This window comes from Oryzias melastigma, linkage group LG19 (genome assembly GCF_002922805.2).
Source record: "Oryzias melastigma strain HK-1 linkage group LG19, ASM292280v2, whole genome shotgun sequence".
NCBI classification, from domain to species: Eukaryota; Metazoa; Chordata; class Actinopteri; order Beloniformes; family Adrianichthyidae; genus Oryzias; species Oryzias melastigma.
Window position 1 is genome coordinate 12756200 of NC_050530.1, and position 18265 is coordinate 12774464.

General features: G+C 37.8%; 2 protein-coding genes across 2 annotated transcripts in view; one reads left to right on the forward strand and one right to left on the reverse strand.

Moving 5' to 3' along the window:
* The window catches only part of dock1 (dedicator of cytokinesis 1), a gene marked incomplete in the record, with an annotated part of 178335 nt that overhangs the window by 61910 nt on the left and 98160 nt on the right, over positions 1-18265 (forward strand). The window contains 4 exon segments of the mRNA XM_036217180.1: positions 85-155; positions 3370-3476; positions 9941-10068; positions 10990-11085. Of these exon segments, the coding sequence (XP_036073073.1) occupies positions 85-155; positions 3370-3476; positions 9941-10068; positions 10990-11085 (402 nt within the window).
* The window catches only part of insyn2a (inhibitory synaptic factor 2A), a 42250-nt gene continuing 36239 nt past the window's right edge, over positions 12255-18265 (reverse strand). The window contains exon 4 of the mRNA XM_024284733.2: positions 12255-17441. Coding sequence (XP_024140501.1) covers positions 17258-17441 — 184 coding nt within the window. The 3' untranslated portion in view covers positions 12255-17257. The remainder of the gene's footprint in view (positions 17442-18265) is intronic.

Below are 18265 nucleotides of genomic sequence, written 5' to 3' on the forward strand. Positions count from 1 at the left end.
TACAGTTACGCCATGTTAAATTTGTCTTTTTAGGGTTATGGCATTAGCAATAATAATTACTTTTTTTCCCCTTTTTTGGTGAAGGGTGCTGCACTGAAATACATTCCCACGATCGTCAACGATGTCAAACTGGTCTTCGATCCCAAGGATCTCAGGTAATTTCAAAATGTCCACCTTTTATTTGCATTTAAGGAAGTTGTAGACTTGACAGGATGTAGTTCTCTGAATGGGAACATTTCTCTGGGAATTATGATGCAAGCCAGTATTTGGCAAAAGCAAAATAAACTAAAAATGAAACTCAAAAAGTTCAGGTAAGTCCTAAAAATTGTCTTTCTGTGAACCATATGTTTAGCTTAGAACTAAGTTTGAAAAACTGGATGTAAACTTTTCCTCCAGCTTCTACCTTGGACTTCTTTTATTCATGGCAGCATTCAGAAGTCATGGCTTCTGCTTAAACGTACCAAGGTTGCCTTGGAAACTCAGCTCACTCAAATGTTCATTACAGTAGAAATTGCCCACTGCAAATGTCAGTTATTGAGTTTTGCTGGTTTTAGTAATGGATTCTGCATGTTGTGTCAAGTGCTTATGCAGCAATCTGCTAATTTATGACGATGTCAAAAAAGATGGAGGAGACAATCTGTTCATCGGAAATAATTGGTTTATCAGTCTGCTCAAAGCTAGACAAGCTGTCGTAAGACAAGGCTTTGTCAGGTCTTTCTGTGTGGAAAGTCAAGGTAAGAATTCAAAAGACAAGCTTGTGCTGAGTGAGAAAATAACCTGCAAAATGTTCTTTTTTTTAACTACATTTGTTTTAAACGATCAAAAAGATAAATACATAAATGACCACTTTAAATCTCGTAAATTTACAATGAAAAAGTCTTAACTGTTAAATTGCAAGAATAAAGTCGTACCTTTATGACTTAAAAAGTCATAGGCTAAATTTATTTATTTTTTCTCGTGAATTTACTTGTTTTAAAGTCATACGTTTGCAAGAAAAATGATTGTTCATTTACAAGAAAAAAGTCATTCTTGACAAAAGAACCAAAGTTTATAAGAGCCGTGCTAGAAAATGAAAGACACAGAGCCTCTTGTGAAGCTTTATTTCCAGATCAGTGTCAAAAACTTCTGAACCTTTTCGCGACTCAAAATTTAAAATATTTTCAGTGAGGTGGACTTTCCAAGGTTCGGTTTCGGTAATGCGGAGTTTCATTTGTAAAATAAAGAGCTTAGAGACACACGTTTGCAGGACCACCACTTTATTCTGCCCTTTCAATTCACATACCCTGAAGCCCATTCGTCACCTTATGTCATGTCTTATGCCTGTCATGCGCAGAAAGAGCAGCAAAGGGGAATGAAAGCAGTGCTGCATACACCCAGTTCTCTAAATGAAACATCCTGTTTTAACACAAAAGGTGTAAATTTGCTAGAAAAATCTTAAAAATGTGCAAGATTAAAAGTCGTGAATTTACGAGATCTAAAATCCTACATTTTTGAGTTTAAAAATTGTAAATTTATGAGAAAAAAGTTGCATTTACTAGAAAAACATACATTTACGAGATTTAAAGTAATACATTTACTATCTTAAACGTTGTGAATTTATGAGATTAAAAGATGTGAATTTACGAGATTAAAAATTGTAAATTTATGAAAAAAAGTTGTAAATTTACTAGAAAAACTTGTAAATATACTAGATTAAAAGTCGTAAATTCCCGACTTTTAATCTCTTAATATAATTTTTGTTGGGGGGGGGGGGTGACATTAATACTCCATTGTACATACAAAACTGATTTTGGAATTATTTTTTCTAAATATATATATTTTACCCATTTGGAGTAAATAGAAAATGGAATCAAGTTGTGATTTTGTGAGTCAAAACTCAATATTTTCATGATTTAAGGTGTGACACCAATCCCCAAGCTCTTTTGTCAGCTGTTATATCAATTTTTTACCTTTTACCATTTAATGACATTCTAAAGACTTTCATTGTATATATATATATAGTTTTTAAAAAACTTTTAAAAACTCTATTTTGTCGAAATTGCTGTTTAGGAGTTGATTGTTAAATTTAAATGATGTCCCAAACGGTTCACTGATGACTCCTTCAAAATATCAGTGCGTGACGTTTAATCAATTAAAATGCTGTGAAGCTCTTGCTTGATAAAACTCGCTTTTCTCCTGGTTTGCAGTCAAGACAGGAACAAACACGAGTGTTTCCTTTCAGCTGCGGTTCTAAACGACGTGTTCTCAATTTACCGTTAATTTCGACATATAAACTACGGGTCTCTTCTGCCTGGGCATCAGCTGCTCCCGCTGAGGTCATAAACCGGTCTAAAGAGGCCATGCTGGAGGCGGCTGGATTCAAGCCTCGAGGGTGAGAGGTGTTTCATCCTTTGCCAGAACATGTTCCCTCTTCCTTCAGCCTCAGCTTGACGACATAATGAGCACGTTCGCCTCTGCAAGGCGGAGGAAACAATTCAGTAAATGGAGATTTATCTTTCAGCTTTATGAACACTTTCCAAAGAAGATGGACATCATGGCAATCTATTTGTATCACGAAAAAAAAAATACCTCTTTGACCACTTTTCCTTGTGAACTGTTTGACTAATAATCTCCTTTAATATTAATGTTAGGAATGTGATTGACTTAGTTGACATTCAAGGCTGACTGATGAGCCTGTCCTGTTATACAGGCCTAAAAACAGCAGTGCACACACAGTTTGAGTGGGCTGGACTGTTTTAATCAGTTTTTGATTCACTATAATTATGTTCTCCTCTGTTAATGAGATGAGGAGTGGCTTAACAAGCTACAATTTCCTGTTCTCTTTGAAGCAAATCTTTATCTTCCAATCTTGCGCACTGAAAGAGCCACTCCAATGAAAATTGTGTTTTTAACACTTTCTTGCAGCATTTTCCTCACGATGGAAGACATATATAAACAAAATTAAGATTATTTTGGATTTCTGAGTGTTTTTTTTTTATCCAGTTTGAAAAAGGTTCATATTTGTGATCTAGAAAAAACTAACACTCGCCCAACGGTTCCACCCATAACTCAGGTGTTTTTTTCTATATTAATTGTGTCCTTTTTAAAAAAAAATAATTTGACTAAATTTGACCCCTTTATCACAATTAAAAGTCCACTGGAAATACTATTAAGATTCCCTAAAAGTTAGTTGGAGTGGACTCAAAAAGCACATTTTTGCATTTAATGAAACCTCACAATAGCTACTGTAGGACTGTGTTTTTGTTCTCCAATCTTTCCTTGAAAATCACTGCCGCACTACTGTTTGCCTTTTTGCTCATGCATGGAAGCCGTCAACCATCTGAAGATGCCTTATCAGTTTGTTTTCTGCCTGTCCTTCTGTCTCCACAGCAAGCTGTTCACCGAGTTCATCCTGAAAGTCCCGGCGGGCCGCTTGGTGAAGCAGAAGCTGGACTGTCTGATTGACATCGTTCACAGCGATCTCTTTGTAAATCACGGTGAGAGCGGCGCCCGCACATATGCTCGCAGTTCTTCGGCGCGTGCGACTTGAGTCACAGTCCAATAAAATAGGCAATCGCACACCACCTGGCCCCCTCAGCCGGCCGCGTATGTTATCATCATGAAGGTCATTGGTGAGGTTCTGTGAATTCCTGCTGGGTTTCTGAAGGAGTTAAGCACCTCTACTCACACGTCTAACGTATATATTTTCAAATCTGAAATTTTAAAGGTACTCTATTATGCAGTAAACTGTATTGTATTTTATTTATGTGAAAAAAATGCAGAGGATGGCCATTGGAGGTGATTCATTAGTCAGTTTTTGCAGCCAGGCTAGCCTGTGGCATCACGCAGACAAGGCCCTGTTGCAGTGATATTAAAGGAACGCTTTTTGCTAGAGGCACAAAATCCTCTGGGAGACATTTAAGTGCTAATTTGACATGCTGTCTTTTGTTGATAATGTAATGGGAAAAGTCTGTTTTAATTTGGCTGGCAGGGACGACGCATGCCTAAGGCCCTGCTCAGACCTGGTGTTAAAATATGTCCTCTATGATTGGATGGTACCAAATACAGGTGCTAACCCTCGAGAGGCTGGAGAGCCCAGGACGGAGGAAATTCTGAGGTCAGAATCATGATTGTGAGAGAGCACGAAAAGGGTCTTGATTATCCACACAAGCACCTAAATTTGAATCTAGATTTTAGGCAAACGTCTAGTTTTTTATGCCTTCTTTGTAGTTTAAAGGGAAAAAATATGCATTTTTGGCAAATAGTTGATAGTTTCTTGTCTTTTGAGCTTTTTTATCCAACTCTCAAAACTTATATCATTTGTTAGTGTGCACAAAAAGGAAACAGTCGTGTATCTTTCTTGCAAAAAATGATAAGAAAGCATGTCCCAAATGAAGAAGCTGTAGTACTCTCCAATGTACTCTGATGTTCAAGTTTTCCTGTACCCCTTTATCTAACGATAATTCATCACTATTTTTAACTATTTTTAGAGGCAGTTATAAACACTCAGACTTGGAGTTTTCTTTTTTTGACAGGATCATGCAGGAAAGGATCATTAAATAGGCTCCACCAACCAGCCAGTTAATGCGCATTAGTTGGACAGCATCTATTTGCTTGCTTGGTTTAGTGTGTGACTTCATTATTATCATCAGCTGGACAGAAAGGTTTGTTTCTCCTTCTCAGTAATGTCTTATATTGATTATAGCACGGTGTAAATGTCCATTCTTTTACCTTTACGGCCCACGGCTTTCATAGTTTGACATTTATTTTTGTCCAATTTGTTGTGTGACCAGTTTGATGAGTATCTATTTAAGTCGAGGCCTCAGTGTGAGGTCATTAGTATTGATCTGTTTGTATAACTGTGTTTGGGCAGGCCTCCTCTGATGCATTTGAATGGGCTGCGGATCAGCAGCAGTAGTTGTTGCTATGATATCGATGGAGATGCTCTGTTGCTACGATCGCTCACCCATTGATGCGTTGAGCATGTCCTCTCGTCTTATTGGTGTCTGTGTTTACAAACTGTAAGAGGGCAGTGATTGAAAAAGCTAATTTACTGTTAAATGTGTACTTTAAGATGTGTTCAGGACAACACTGTGATGAGCAAATGATGTTGCTAGGTATATTTTTAAGGTAGTACAATTGTGTGTGTGCTCGTGGACCACCAGTATTCTGGTCTCCACAAAGTTCCTAAAAAGCATTAACATAAAACTCAAGTGAAGCTTTTGATAGGTTTCTTGATTTTTTTATAATTATAAAAGACTGTACTGTTTGCCTTTTCTTATATTTTGGGATAAAACAAAAATGTTGCATCATGTTGCTTCAGTGCATTTGTTGTGTTTAAATTTCAGTTTTCATAAACATGAATTTTAACACATCAGAACATATGGGTCCTCTCCATTGACTGTATATAAGAATTGGAACGAGTGTGTGTGACGTAAGCCACTAAAAATTACTTTCTTCCGGTTCCATAAAAAAAAAAAAAATCAATGTAGTCGCCGTTTTTTCGCAATACTGACGCCATTGTGTTGGAGCAAGATGTTTTCAGTAAGCAGCGATTGGTGTTTCAACATTTCTATGGCAACAACTTTCTCCAATCAGGAGGGAGCTTGCATACAGTCCATACCTCTTTCTCTTGAAAACAAGGTAGGGAGAATCTGTAAATCAAACCTTATGAATGTTCCATGTGGCGATGTGCCAGTCGGCAAAATATACTTTTATGGAGGCATCTGATTGATTAGTTTGTAAACTGAATAATTTGCACTACAGAACAAATATAAAAAATAGAACTAGTAAGAACATGTTAATGAAAGACAGCAACAATTGTTAACAAATAAAATTACTGTGTAATAGCTGTTTATTTCCCTAAGGAATTTTAGCTTCTAGGAGCCAGTGGGTACTTCCTAATTGGAGAGGGGGGTACTCAGTCCAGTTCTCATATACAGTCGATGGTTCTTTCCTTTTAACTCTCATCATGGGTTTGCATCAGGAATTTTGGAAACACTAATTTTAAGATGGTAAGAACTGATGTGTAGCATGTTAACTTCAATTTGTTTTAAAGTAACTGAATAGTCTTCAAGTGGAAAATTAGAAATGTTTGTCTGTGAACTTTCAAACATTCTCTCAGAATCATTGTAGGTGGTTTGAGCTGTGGTAGGGGAAGGTTCTCCAATGATGTATGTAATGATGAAGATTTTTAATGCTATTTTCAAAAACTATCATGGAAGTTTTTATTTTTTAAACATTTTTAAGACTACGTTTAGAACGTAAGCTTAGTTAATTGTAATTTGAAAGCATTTGCACATTTTTTTATGACACTATCAGGTTCCATAACCAATCAACAGACAAAATTAGAAAATTTGTTAAAATGTGAATTCCAGCTCAGGCAAAACATTTCTTTATTCCTTGCTCCATTTTTCTCAACTATGTGATTCAGTTCATTATTAAAAATGTATTACAAAGCTTTGCAAAAGATTGAAACCTACATAAAACGCAGACACTTTAATGTGTCTTTCAGACATTTTGACCTAGAAAAACTCTGATTTTCCACAAGTGTTATTGATCCACTTGTGAATCCACTTTGTTTAGACTTGAAGAACCATTAATCTATTTTGTCCCTTTGTGCCATTGATAGCACTGCATGTGTTTCTTCCTCTTTTGTTCGCCAAAACCCCTTTGCATCATTACATAATGCCTTAAATTGATAAATATTTTTTTGACCAATATATTAACCACAGTTAATCTTTTACATGTTTTTGTTAGGCCTGTGTCCTAAGTTAAAAAAAATAGATCAAAAGAAAGACAAATCTCAGACTTATCATATTTGCAGTACCTAAAACGAAGATTATGGATATTAACTTAGTGTAGATTGAATTTTAAAATTATTTTAAATCTTTCAAACATTTTTTAGGTTTTTAAATGTACTGTACATCTCTGACTTGCTCTTTATCTTTATCCTAGTCAGACGTCTCTGTACAACCCATGCAAGTCTTCCTCTGTCAAACTGTCTACTGGCTTTGAGTCACTTAAAGGTCTTGTCATTTTTATTTAGAAGCAAGCCTAAATGTTTTTTTTTTAGTCAGTACTATATCTTGTAATGAAATGTCACACTTTCTGTTCCTTGAAGTAGATGAGTGAGGTACAACACGTACTGTATAGGATATTAATCTCTTGGACGTCCTGGTTGAAGACACACATAATCACACCTTATTGGAAATGACAAGTGGACTGTCCCACTTCAAATAAATACTCAAGTCATCAGATATATCTATTAGTTCAGGTTCAAGTCTTTATCAAGTTCAGATGTGCAGCCAGGCAGTGAAGTCCCTGATCTTCCTTGAAGGAACAGAAATTACAGACACAACCTTTAGTTCTCCTTCAGCTGATTCCCTTGGTACAATACATACAGCTTAAGAAATAGATATATATATATACATGGTGTGCAAGCAGCTACCAAACTACAGCAGCACTGGGACTTATTAAAGCCCTGATGTAGCAAAAAAGAAGAGAGTGCAACACCAAAGATGCTGTCACACCCAAATGGTAAAATCGAACCAAAGTGTGAGGTGATTACCAGCTTTGTAATGACGCAGATATCACTCACAGGGGCCCTCTTGAAACGGGGCCTCTAGTTGTTAGGGCTCTCATGCTTCTAGGCAAAGGCAGCCCCTTCCGGCTGTAAGCTGAGCAGATAACTCCCAGAATCCATCCTGAAAAGCTTTGCTTTGATAAATCTTTGCCCCAGGCGGGGTTGGCAAAGCATACAAACCACCGATCAGATAACTGCACACTCCAAGCGCGGTCAATGCATGTATGCAATGCACGCATCAGGCACACAAAAAATGCGACGTCCTCTGATGCGAAAGGAGAAGGACAAGGTTTTACAAGTTTAATCAACATAGTTTTGTACTGTACCGGGGTATTTTTTCATGGAAATGTTGAGTTGAGCTGCAATGTCTGTTTAGACAAGATGAATAGCAAGAGCGAAAAAGATCTACTACATCCCTTAGAGATAAAGCCAGAAGTAGAGCAGTTTTAACTTCCACTTGAAAAATCTCCCTCAGCTTGCCGGATGAAAATCTGCAGTTTCATCGGAACTGGGACGATCAAACAACACTTATGGGATGGCACTTGATAATCTGCCAAGGATGGTGGAGGGTTAACTAACTAGATAAAGAGTATAAGAACTAAAGGACTGACACAATGGATGTTTGAGTGTATCAGGTCACCTCCCGTAAGACATGATTTTGGGCCAAAGGGTGCAATCTCCCGAACTATATTTGCCGATTGAATCATTTGGAAGAAAATTTGTGTATGTTTAAACATTTTAATGCTATAATGTTCAAAACATTATCCATTATTTTTTAATGGTTTTTATTTTTTATTTTTTTTACTTTTTTAGATTTGTTTTTTATAAATGCATGCAATGCCCATGTGGGATTTTCCTTGAAAATATACATTTAAAGTAAATCTTTTTAATGGCTTGTAAGGATGTAACGATTCTTGGTGAATCGTTAAAAAAAATGATTCAAACTCGTCAACATATTAACCGGTGCAGAAGATTAAAAAATCGTTTCGTCTTGGGCTTTGCCTAAAGGTAGAAATGCAGAGCTGATCACATTTCTTCATGCAGGCTCGCTGTTAGGGTGCACGCGCTTGTGAGTGCGTGCGCGATCCTCCGTGTGTGTGTGTGTATCACGAACTGGCTGCGTCTTGTTCATCTTTGGTCCCTTACTAGGAAATTCTTACCGCTCTTTCGGATTTAAAAGTTTCGCATAAGTCAGTCCCTCCAGGATTTTGCGATGTTGCGATCGCAACTATTCAAAAATTCAAGCAAAGCCGAGATTTGTTCCTCACCCTGTAACGTTACATTTTCATTGTAACTTTACTTCAACTTTGACCAATCTACGGTGACAACAGTCACGTCATGGGTGACGACGCAGCTTCGCGAGCGTGTGCGAGTGAGCAGACATATGCTCTGATTGACGGGGAGTTTCGCTGAGCAGGCGCGTGTCCGGAGTGGTCCATCACACGTGGAGCACAACATGAACGGAGTATAAAAGGATTTGTGATCATTTCAGTATTATGTATAATTGTTTATTTGTGTTCAATCTTCTCTGTTAGACAGACACTTTGATGTAAGTGGCAAAAAGAAAACATATTTGGCCTTAAAATACCTTTAATTCATTGTGTTGACAAAAAAATAATCAGAAAAAAATTAAAGACGTGACTTTAAAACCGTGAACCAAATCGTGGCTTGACTGACTCTTTTCATCCCTAGCCAGTATATATTCTGTTTCGGGGCCAGGAAGCAAATGACACAACCAATTTAAATATTTATGCATCAGTAAAGAAAAACAATGAAAATGGATGCACAAAGCCAAAACCTACAATAGGCTTAAACTTACAAAAGAATTGTCGATCTTTGTATTTACCTTATGATGGTTTGCATAGAAACTGAATTGTAGTCCTGGAAGAGCATGAAATATTCTGGGTAATCGATCAATCTCACTGATTTTCTGATAGATTTCCATAGAAACTGAAGGAACCAACTCTAGATTCCTAAATAGTGTGGACATGATTTAAAAGCCAATAAGTGTTTATTTTGTGCCAAAATGTTTGTATTTAATTGAAATGTCATGGCCTGAAAACTTGTCATTTTGTGTGTTGCTATCTCTTAAACATAGATTTTATATTGTATGTTTTAGAGTGCAGATTTATTTTGGAATCATGTCAAGCTGGAGCCCCAATTTAGTCTTTTTACCCTGGCATCAGTGCAGTTGATTCAGAATGTGACATTTCTTTGACTGTTATGAGAAAACCTGCAGAAATCTGTATTTCCTTCAGCTTTGCAGCTTGTGATTCCGGCGTCGAGAGCATCTGCTGTACTGTACAGTCTAATTTATCATCTGCTCTGTGCACAGTGCTACAGTGAGAGTGTGTGTTTTTGTTTTTGTCCCAGCAGATTGCCGTGAGATCCTGCTGCCTCTGATGACCGACCAGCTTAAACTCCACCTGGAAAAGCAGGAAGAGCCGAAGGCTTGCTGCCAGCTGCTCAGTGACATCTTGGAGGTGCTTTACAGGAAAGATGTGGTGAGAAGCACAACTCCCAGAGATTATGTATTATTTCCCTTTGGGTTACACAGAAGTATACCAAGCGTATCCAGTAGGAAATCCAGAGAGAAACACGTTTTGACAGTTGTTTGTTTTAATTGAAAAGCTACCCGTAGATGGGCTGTTCTCACTTTTGTTATTACCCTACAAGGCACAAATGGAGCATGTTTTATAGCAGTGTTAATTTACTAACTTGAGTTGTCTGCTCAGTAGATCATTACACCGGGTTGCTGGGAGGCCATTGAGACTGAATGTTCTCTAACACCATAAAGCTTAAAAATCTGATTTCCTGCCCTAGAATATCGGAAAGCAGAAATGACAAAAAAAATCACAATTTTATTGCCATTATAATATTGTTTTTAATTTATAGATAATAATAATCTTTAACCCTAGAACACCAGAGCGGTCACCAGCGACACCGAAATAAGACGCTCTTTTTGCCGTGCTGTAATTCTTCAACCGTTAACGCAAAAGTTCCTTCTCATATCGGCTATGCATTGCAATGCATACGTAAAGCTTTGCAAACGTAAAGTGTTGTATAACCGCGCAAAGCCACTTTTCTCCACAATAGATTTATGTTTAATGTGTAAACACTTCACTACTGTAAAGTGTTGCATCACAATCTGTTGGGATTCTATTAATTGTGTAAATGGTTGAAGAGTTACAGTAGTCCAAAGAATGTAAACACTAGAGCTAAAGCTTCAGTAATTAAATGTTAAATCATCAAGAGTTAGTCATCATTTTGCCAAATTTCAAATGACACCGGATGCCCTTCGTGACACAACCCTGTGTTTTATCTGGGCTGGGGACCGGCACAGGGAGACCCAGACTTCGCCCCCTGTGACAAACATCCGATTCAGGACTGGCACTGATGTCTGCGCGTTTGCTGTGTTTCTGCAGGGTCCCACCCATTGGCATGTGCAGATCATCATGGACAAGCTGCTGAGAACCATCAACAGGACAGTCATCTCCATGAGCCGGGACTCACCTCACATTGTGAGTTTGTCTGGAAAAGAATACCCACAATGCAATCCTTTGAGCTTCAGTCCATTCTAACACAAATTCTAGTATTTGTGTTCTTTAGAACAGGTTAAAGCAGAACCTTTATCTTACTGTGGTGACATGATGGTTGGGGAGCAAAGGTTATTTATATGCAAAGCTTGATGATGAAGGGGATTAATCTGCAGGCACTTAGTGGTATCTCTCTGTATATTTAGATTTATTTTAGTGATGAAGTATTTTATCTGGGCTAAAAATATGAGTAGGAAAATGGAGAGTCATGCAGAACAGATTTATGCTGTTGCTGCTGGATTTGTATTTTAGGCATGTGTGCACAGACCTCCATCTGAAGAGCAGCAGGGAAGTGCATCACTTGTTTGAATAAAAGTTTTAGCAGCAGAAAAAATAAGTGAATGATGCCACCGACCGGTGTATATTTATGTTGCCGTACCGCCATGTGCTGCCGGTAGTCATCATTTGTCCTCTCTTGCCTCCCTTCCTGTGTGATTATCTTTTTTAGGTTGCATTTCTTGCAGAAACGGTTGCCTTCCTCCTTTTTTTTCCTCTGTTTAAGGGCATTGCACCAAGCTGATATTGCAGATGGGAAGCCCTGTGTTGTGTAACAGATTGCCAGAGTGCGTCACACTGAATAATGTAAAGCTAATGAAGCTGTGAGTTGAGCTGAAGCTGCCCTGCTGCCCATTTCCCCCCTCAGCCAGCTGCTTGAAGGCTTTGCAGGACTCCCACTCACTTTCTTCTTCTATGACAGCGATTCCGCATTGTCTCGACTGGCTGATGATCAAAAACTTTGATTTATTGATAAAACTTCAATCGGTTCAGAGTCAACATCTGTCATCTCTGTGTATTTTTTTCCCTTTTACAGCAGATTTGTTTTGATTCCACAAATGGAACTTGCCAAGCATTTATTCCAAAAAGGGCTGTGTTGATGAAAGCAGAAACACGCATGCCTCCTCTCAGCTTTATTATACTAAGTGCATCTATTCCAGTGCTCCCTGTGGTGTAAATGGTGTTCACTACCTCCAGCAGTGGCTGCTGAATGGCGCTAAAAGAGACTAGCGTCCATTCCGGTTAATGAAAATGCTCAACCCCTTAACCCCCTGCTCTACAATCTGCTTTGTATACAAGTGTTGCAGCTGCTCTTCCTGTTTTTATTTTTTATTTTTTTACTGGTTGTGTCCCTTCTGTGCGTGCCACCACTTGATTCTTCGAAGTTAGAGGTCACATTATCGCTGGGGTTATTCTCCTGAAACGCTTTAGTATTGGCAACACGGGCTCTATTTAAACTAGGCCCATAAATCATAATTAAATCATCAATAGGATTAGCGTGCATATTTACAAGTCACAAGAGTGAGACCTAGTTAGCTGCTGGAAGTGTCATAAGCTCTCTAATCAGATGACTGCTGTTGCTGCCTCTGGGTAACGCTGCCTGCTCTGCAGGCACACAGCGCGCCGCTGCTCACACAGCACCGCGGCCATCCACCGACCTTGTTTCTCTGAGTGGCAGCCTCTTACATTTAGATTTATGCATTAACTTTCTACTCCTTCTATCCCCCCCTGCACTGCTTGGGGGAGCCGGACACAGAATGTTGATGAGAGGGATCGCAGTGACGACTTTGGAGGCGGTGGCTTTGTTTCTCGTTCTACGCCTGTTAGCAATTTAGACACAGCGTCGTCACTCATTTGCATTACTGGACTTCTTAACAGGCTGTTTCCTTTGTATTCATGCCCACCCTCATACACAGGTTGAAAGGAGTCTGTCTGAATATATTTACATTCGGATAATAGCAGAAATATCTGTGAAGCTCCTGAAAGTTCTACCTTTATGTCCTTGAATTCTATTTCCTCCGCTTTAAGCCAGGATGAGCTCTGCAGATGCACATGAATGAGGATCCGTAAATGGAAGAAATCACAGTTTCCCAGCTCAAGTGCTTTATTTTCCACATTGCTACAGTTTTTTATGTTTCGAATTTTAGACGGTTATAATAGCTGTGCCGGGCTTTTCCCTTCAAGTGAAGCATAACGACAGAAAAAAATAAGAAATCAGAGCTGGAGTCGAAACCCTCCTCTTCTGTTTTTTTTTTCCTTTCCTGTCAAAAACCTGTTGCCATTTGGACCAAAAGCTTTCCAAGAACACGTTGTGTTGGTAGTTAGTTTCAGTCCTGTGGAGTTAATCTGATGCAGCGTGTCCACAGATTGAAGTAGAAAGCTGCAGAGGGAGTACTCTTTGCTATTGATTGGCAGATTGACCAGCTTGGAGCTTCTCCCTAAACTGCCACTGACCCAGCAGACCCAATCTCATATGCACCTTTTTACATCATCATCCCTCCTTGTCTTTGTTTTCGTCACTGTCTTCAGGCGTTCGAGTCTTCGAGTATTTCCGTCTGTCTGTCTGTGCTCCCACTCCCCACCTCTCTCTTCTGCTGTCCAGACTGCTGCAGAGCTCTTACAGCAAAGAAGCATAGTGAGATATGGCACTGCATCATAATGCTTCCAGCACCGGTTTTTATTTTTTTCCTCCCTGCACCTCCACTCTCTCCACTAAAACTTTGACGGAACAAACCGTTTTACATTTCCGACTTTTTCTTTTCTTTTCTCATCAGTCAGATGAGATGTTTTACTGTGACAGTGATTAAAAATCATCTGGACTTGCATGCTAATGCTCTCACCTTGGCATCACAGTATGTTTCTATTAAAGGAAACGAAATTGCTTCAGAGATTGGGTCGAAATGTTTTGAGCATTTGCAGCGAGCGTCGCCTGTAGCCTGCCTCCGATTCTGCTCTCGTTTTGTTAAGTTGTCCAGCTGCATTAAAGTTCCGATTCCAACAGCAAGGTCTGTCCCGTGCACTTTAGATCAAAGCAGGGTACCAAGACAGGTCGATTTGATGCACTTATTCAACACTTTACAGCTCAACTCTGCTATACTCTGTTTTCCATCAGAGAGTTAATTAGATTTTAAATATTTTTATTACTTCATATTTTTAATGAATTTATTTTTATTTTGTTTTTTGGTGGGGATTTTCAAAATAAACCACATTTGCATCTTATTTTGAAAGCTTTGAAATTTTTTTTTTTACTTCTTTTTAGATAATTGTATTGGTTTATTTAAAAAAAATCTGTATAAAATACAGTATTGCACATTACAAATCAATTGCACTTCTTTAAGGTACAGATAAACATCTAATTCTCTCTTAATGCTACAGGATAATTACTGAAAGAGACAAGAATGAAAGTGTGAATTACAAGTACGGAACAGAACACAGCATGTTGAAGCTTGTGAAGATCAAAGCAGTAAAGACGACCGATTTGCAAGTAGTTATTGGTGTATTGTTTGATTAATTCCCGTGTCTCCATTTTGGCACACTTCCTGTCTTGTGGGGCAGTGCTCTTGGCTTGAGAACAAACTGCAGCTTTATAGTCCTGCATGAGTTGTTTATTTTGTCTTTCTTTTGATTATTGGCTGTTTTTCCTCCTATAAAACAGTATTAGCCCTATTTTATCTTATGAAACATATCTTTATGTGGAAAAAAAAAAAAAAAAAGAAACCACCCTTTTCCAACTTTAAGGTTTTACTCATCTGGGGAAAAATGATATGTATTTGAAAATAGATAAAAATACAAAACAAAAAAAAACTCACCAGATATTTAACTGTATTTTCATAAATTTAGCAAAAAAATTAGAAAAAATGCAGAATCAATATTTGGAAAACAAATCATTTAAATGAAATGTACAGCAGCCAAGAGTTTATAGTCCTGTGCACTTAATTAAGTAATTAAATGTTCACTTCTATAAAGATATAAGCAACTTTTTAATAAAATTGGGGCCTGTTTTGCTAAAAGTTTTAACGTGAACTAATTTGATTACACATGCAAAAACATATTGCTAAGAAAGACGTAATTTATGTGAAGGTAGCAACCCAATCAGAATGCAGTGTGTAAAATTTCAGTGCCAAAAATGTGCAGAGGTGACTTTTTCTGCACTGAAAATTCAGAAAAAACATGCTTCAATCTCAAAATCTTGATAGTTTTTTTTTTGTATCAGAAGAGATCACAATACTGAATGTTTTTTGGTAAAAGCCAATTCAATTTTTTTTCATTCCCTTAATAATAGTTTGGCAAAATAAAATAATGTCACCCGTATTAAACTAAAGCAGAATCCTGTAGAAAGTCTAAATTGTTTGCTCAACAAGATAAAATTACTTAAAGGCCCACTCCAATAAAAAAACATTTTTCTGTGTTTTTAACATTTCCTAGAAGCATTGTTCTCATGATGGAGGACATATATAAAGAATTTTAAGGTTAAAATTGCATTTCGGAGTATTTCTTTATTTTTCCCTGTCCTTGTTTACTCCTGATTTGTTGTGAATGCTGAAAAAAGGCTTTTGGAGAAATCTTGCAGCAATGACGTAGTGCTACAAGCTCCCTGCTCGATTCTATTCTTATGCATCCACTTGTTTTTGTTTTCCTCATCTGAGCTGGCATCTGGCTCAAAACTGTATAGGTGGATAGCTTCAATATTGCTCGCTGTTTTAGTTGCTCCGGTAATGTTAGGTATGCGGCGTAAGTAGCTCTAAGATAGCGGGAAAGCGTGTAAACAGATGGATGATGGGTAATGGGGGCGGGCTTACGCCGAACTAGCAGTTCCACCCACAACTCGAAGGCAAATTTCTAATGAACTACTGCCATTGTGCAGAAAATATCTCTTAAGAAATAAAATCAGGGATAATTATAATTAAAAAAAATCACTGGGAACACTTATAAAATAGATCAAACAGAGGATTGGAGCGGGACTTTAAGCTCTTCGTTAGTTTCTGCATTTTGTCTCAGTTTTTGTTAAGTAAGGTGTGGTTGTGTTTGTTCAAACTATGTCTTTTCCTTCGTGGCACAGCTGCATACTGTTATAAATTCTGAAAAGTCGTAATGTTTTAAATGTAAGTACTCTAGAAACCCTGGATACTGTTGCATGAGGTGACTAGCTGGAGTGTTGAATGGGAAATTGCCACTTTTTAAGAATGGTTTCTTGAAAAGTTTGAAAAAAATCAGGAAAAATTGTGGTTGTAAAAACCATGCTAGACACGCTTCGCGAGATTCTACACACATTTTCGGCTTGGTTTCTGTTGCTTTTGAATTCCCAATATTGTAGCAATACAATCACAACCATTTGAGGTTTCTTGGCTACCCCCATCCACTAAAAAGTCCTACTGTTTTGGTTGAGAGTTGTTGTCTCTTTCGTTTTATTACCGAGGTTTTCCAGCATGGATTCCTCTCACACTGGAATTCAATGAGACTGTGCACCGAGTTTAGCGAGAGACATATTTGATTCATGAAAAAGAATTGGCTGAATGAACATAACTCTCTTTGCTCTGTGGTGTTGAAGCTGCACAACCCCAATGACTCCAACTCAAATACAAACCATCCCCCAACCTTAAAGTGAATAGATATATATTTTTATACAAAAAAACTACATTGCCATCTACAATTCTTTTTAAGAAAATAGTATTTGTTATTCTTCATAGTTGGGAGATTTAAGGAGACATTTTAGCAGCAGAAAGAAAATATGTCAAAAACCCAACAGTGTTGCTAATATTTTGTCCATTGGGTCTCCTCTTTAAATCAAAAGGAAAGTCCTCAATCTGCCATAGATGCAAGACCAGTTAATACTCAAAATAGTTCTTGCTTATTTTTCTGTAGAAACAGGATCCTGATCAGTGTTATTTGTGCTTTGCAGTACAGTGATATGCTGTTTATGGAGACTTGTGATAGAAATGCCAACATCTTCTCAAGACTAAGAAGACAGACGATGTCCCGACTGGTAGAGTAGAAATCTATGACAAACACCGGGCCTTCATCATGGAACAGGCCCAGCTAGAATAATAAAGAGACAGCAGGAAATGAAATCCGTCCGCTCACGGCGCTGATCTCCAGATTTGTGTTTTGGACTTTTTTTTCTTTCTTGTAAAAAAAATACGACTTCATTTTTGGTTTCAGTGACATTTTGAAGTTTCCAGCAGGGAGGAACTCCCAAAAGTCCTCCTTCTATCTTTGTATCCAAATCTTTAAGATCCAGGCGGGTTTGATAAGACATAAGCTGAAGATGGCCAAACGCTTGAATCCTTCGCCATCCTCAAGGAGTTAAGGTGGTTAGAGGTTCTCACAGGAACCAAAGTTTCCAGCGAGCGTGCTTCTTGGAGTCAGCTTTTGACTTGCGCTTGGGAGTGGAGGTGAAGGCCTCCTGGGGGTAAGGCAGGGGGGCGAAGTGGACATCTGTCGTCGGACAAAGCCTTTTCATCAGGGGTTGCAACTTGTCCTCCTGCAGCTTAAAATCCAGTTCCACACTGCACCAAAACACAACAAGAGAAATCATCACAAACACGAGCTTAAACTTGCATGCAGACTTTAATACAATACTTTCTGGAATAATGCCAGTTAACCCTTTTACACCAGAGCTTTAGCTCCAATATTTGACATTCTTTCAATGACCGTAACTATGAAGTCAAATTTGGATTAAACTCAAACTTTATTCATTTGTATAGCACTTTTTATTCAGATTGAAATACAAGGTGCTGTACATAAAAGCAAGTAAAAAGCACATTAAAAAAGCAAAGTATTAAAAAAACAAGCGTAGACAAGGCATTTACTTAAAATTAACACCCCCCCCCTCCACTGGTTTCTCCCACTATCCACCCAGCTCCCCAGTATAAACCTTAACAACCAAAATTAACTACAGTTCTGATCAAATCATCTTCTCAGCTTGAAGTGAGTGAAAAACGAGATTGAAAACGTGAAAAACAGGCATTGCAAATTTGAAAGAAAAAAAGACAAAATTTGAAAGTAGTTTTAAACTCGAAAATATATATTGTAAACTTGAAGGAATTATTGAAAATTACAAAATAAAAATTTAAAATTAATATATTGAAATAAATATTGCAATTTTGAATAAAGGGTAAATTTGAAACAAAAAAATCAAACTGTTACCAATTAAAAAATATTTATTTGTACTTTCAACTTTCCTTTTTTCGTTTTTCTCTGTTTGCTTTCAGTTCTCAGTTTTCAGTTTCAATTCAGATTTTTCACGCTTTTGCTGCTGTGCTGATCCTAATTTCATGTGGGGGCTTTTAGGTTGCCCGTAAACTAAAAAGAAAAACTTTTTTTTTTTTTA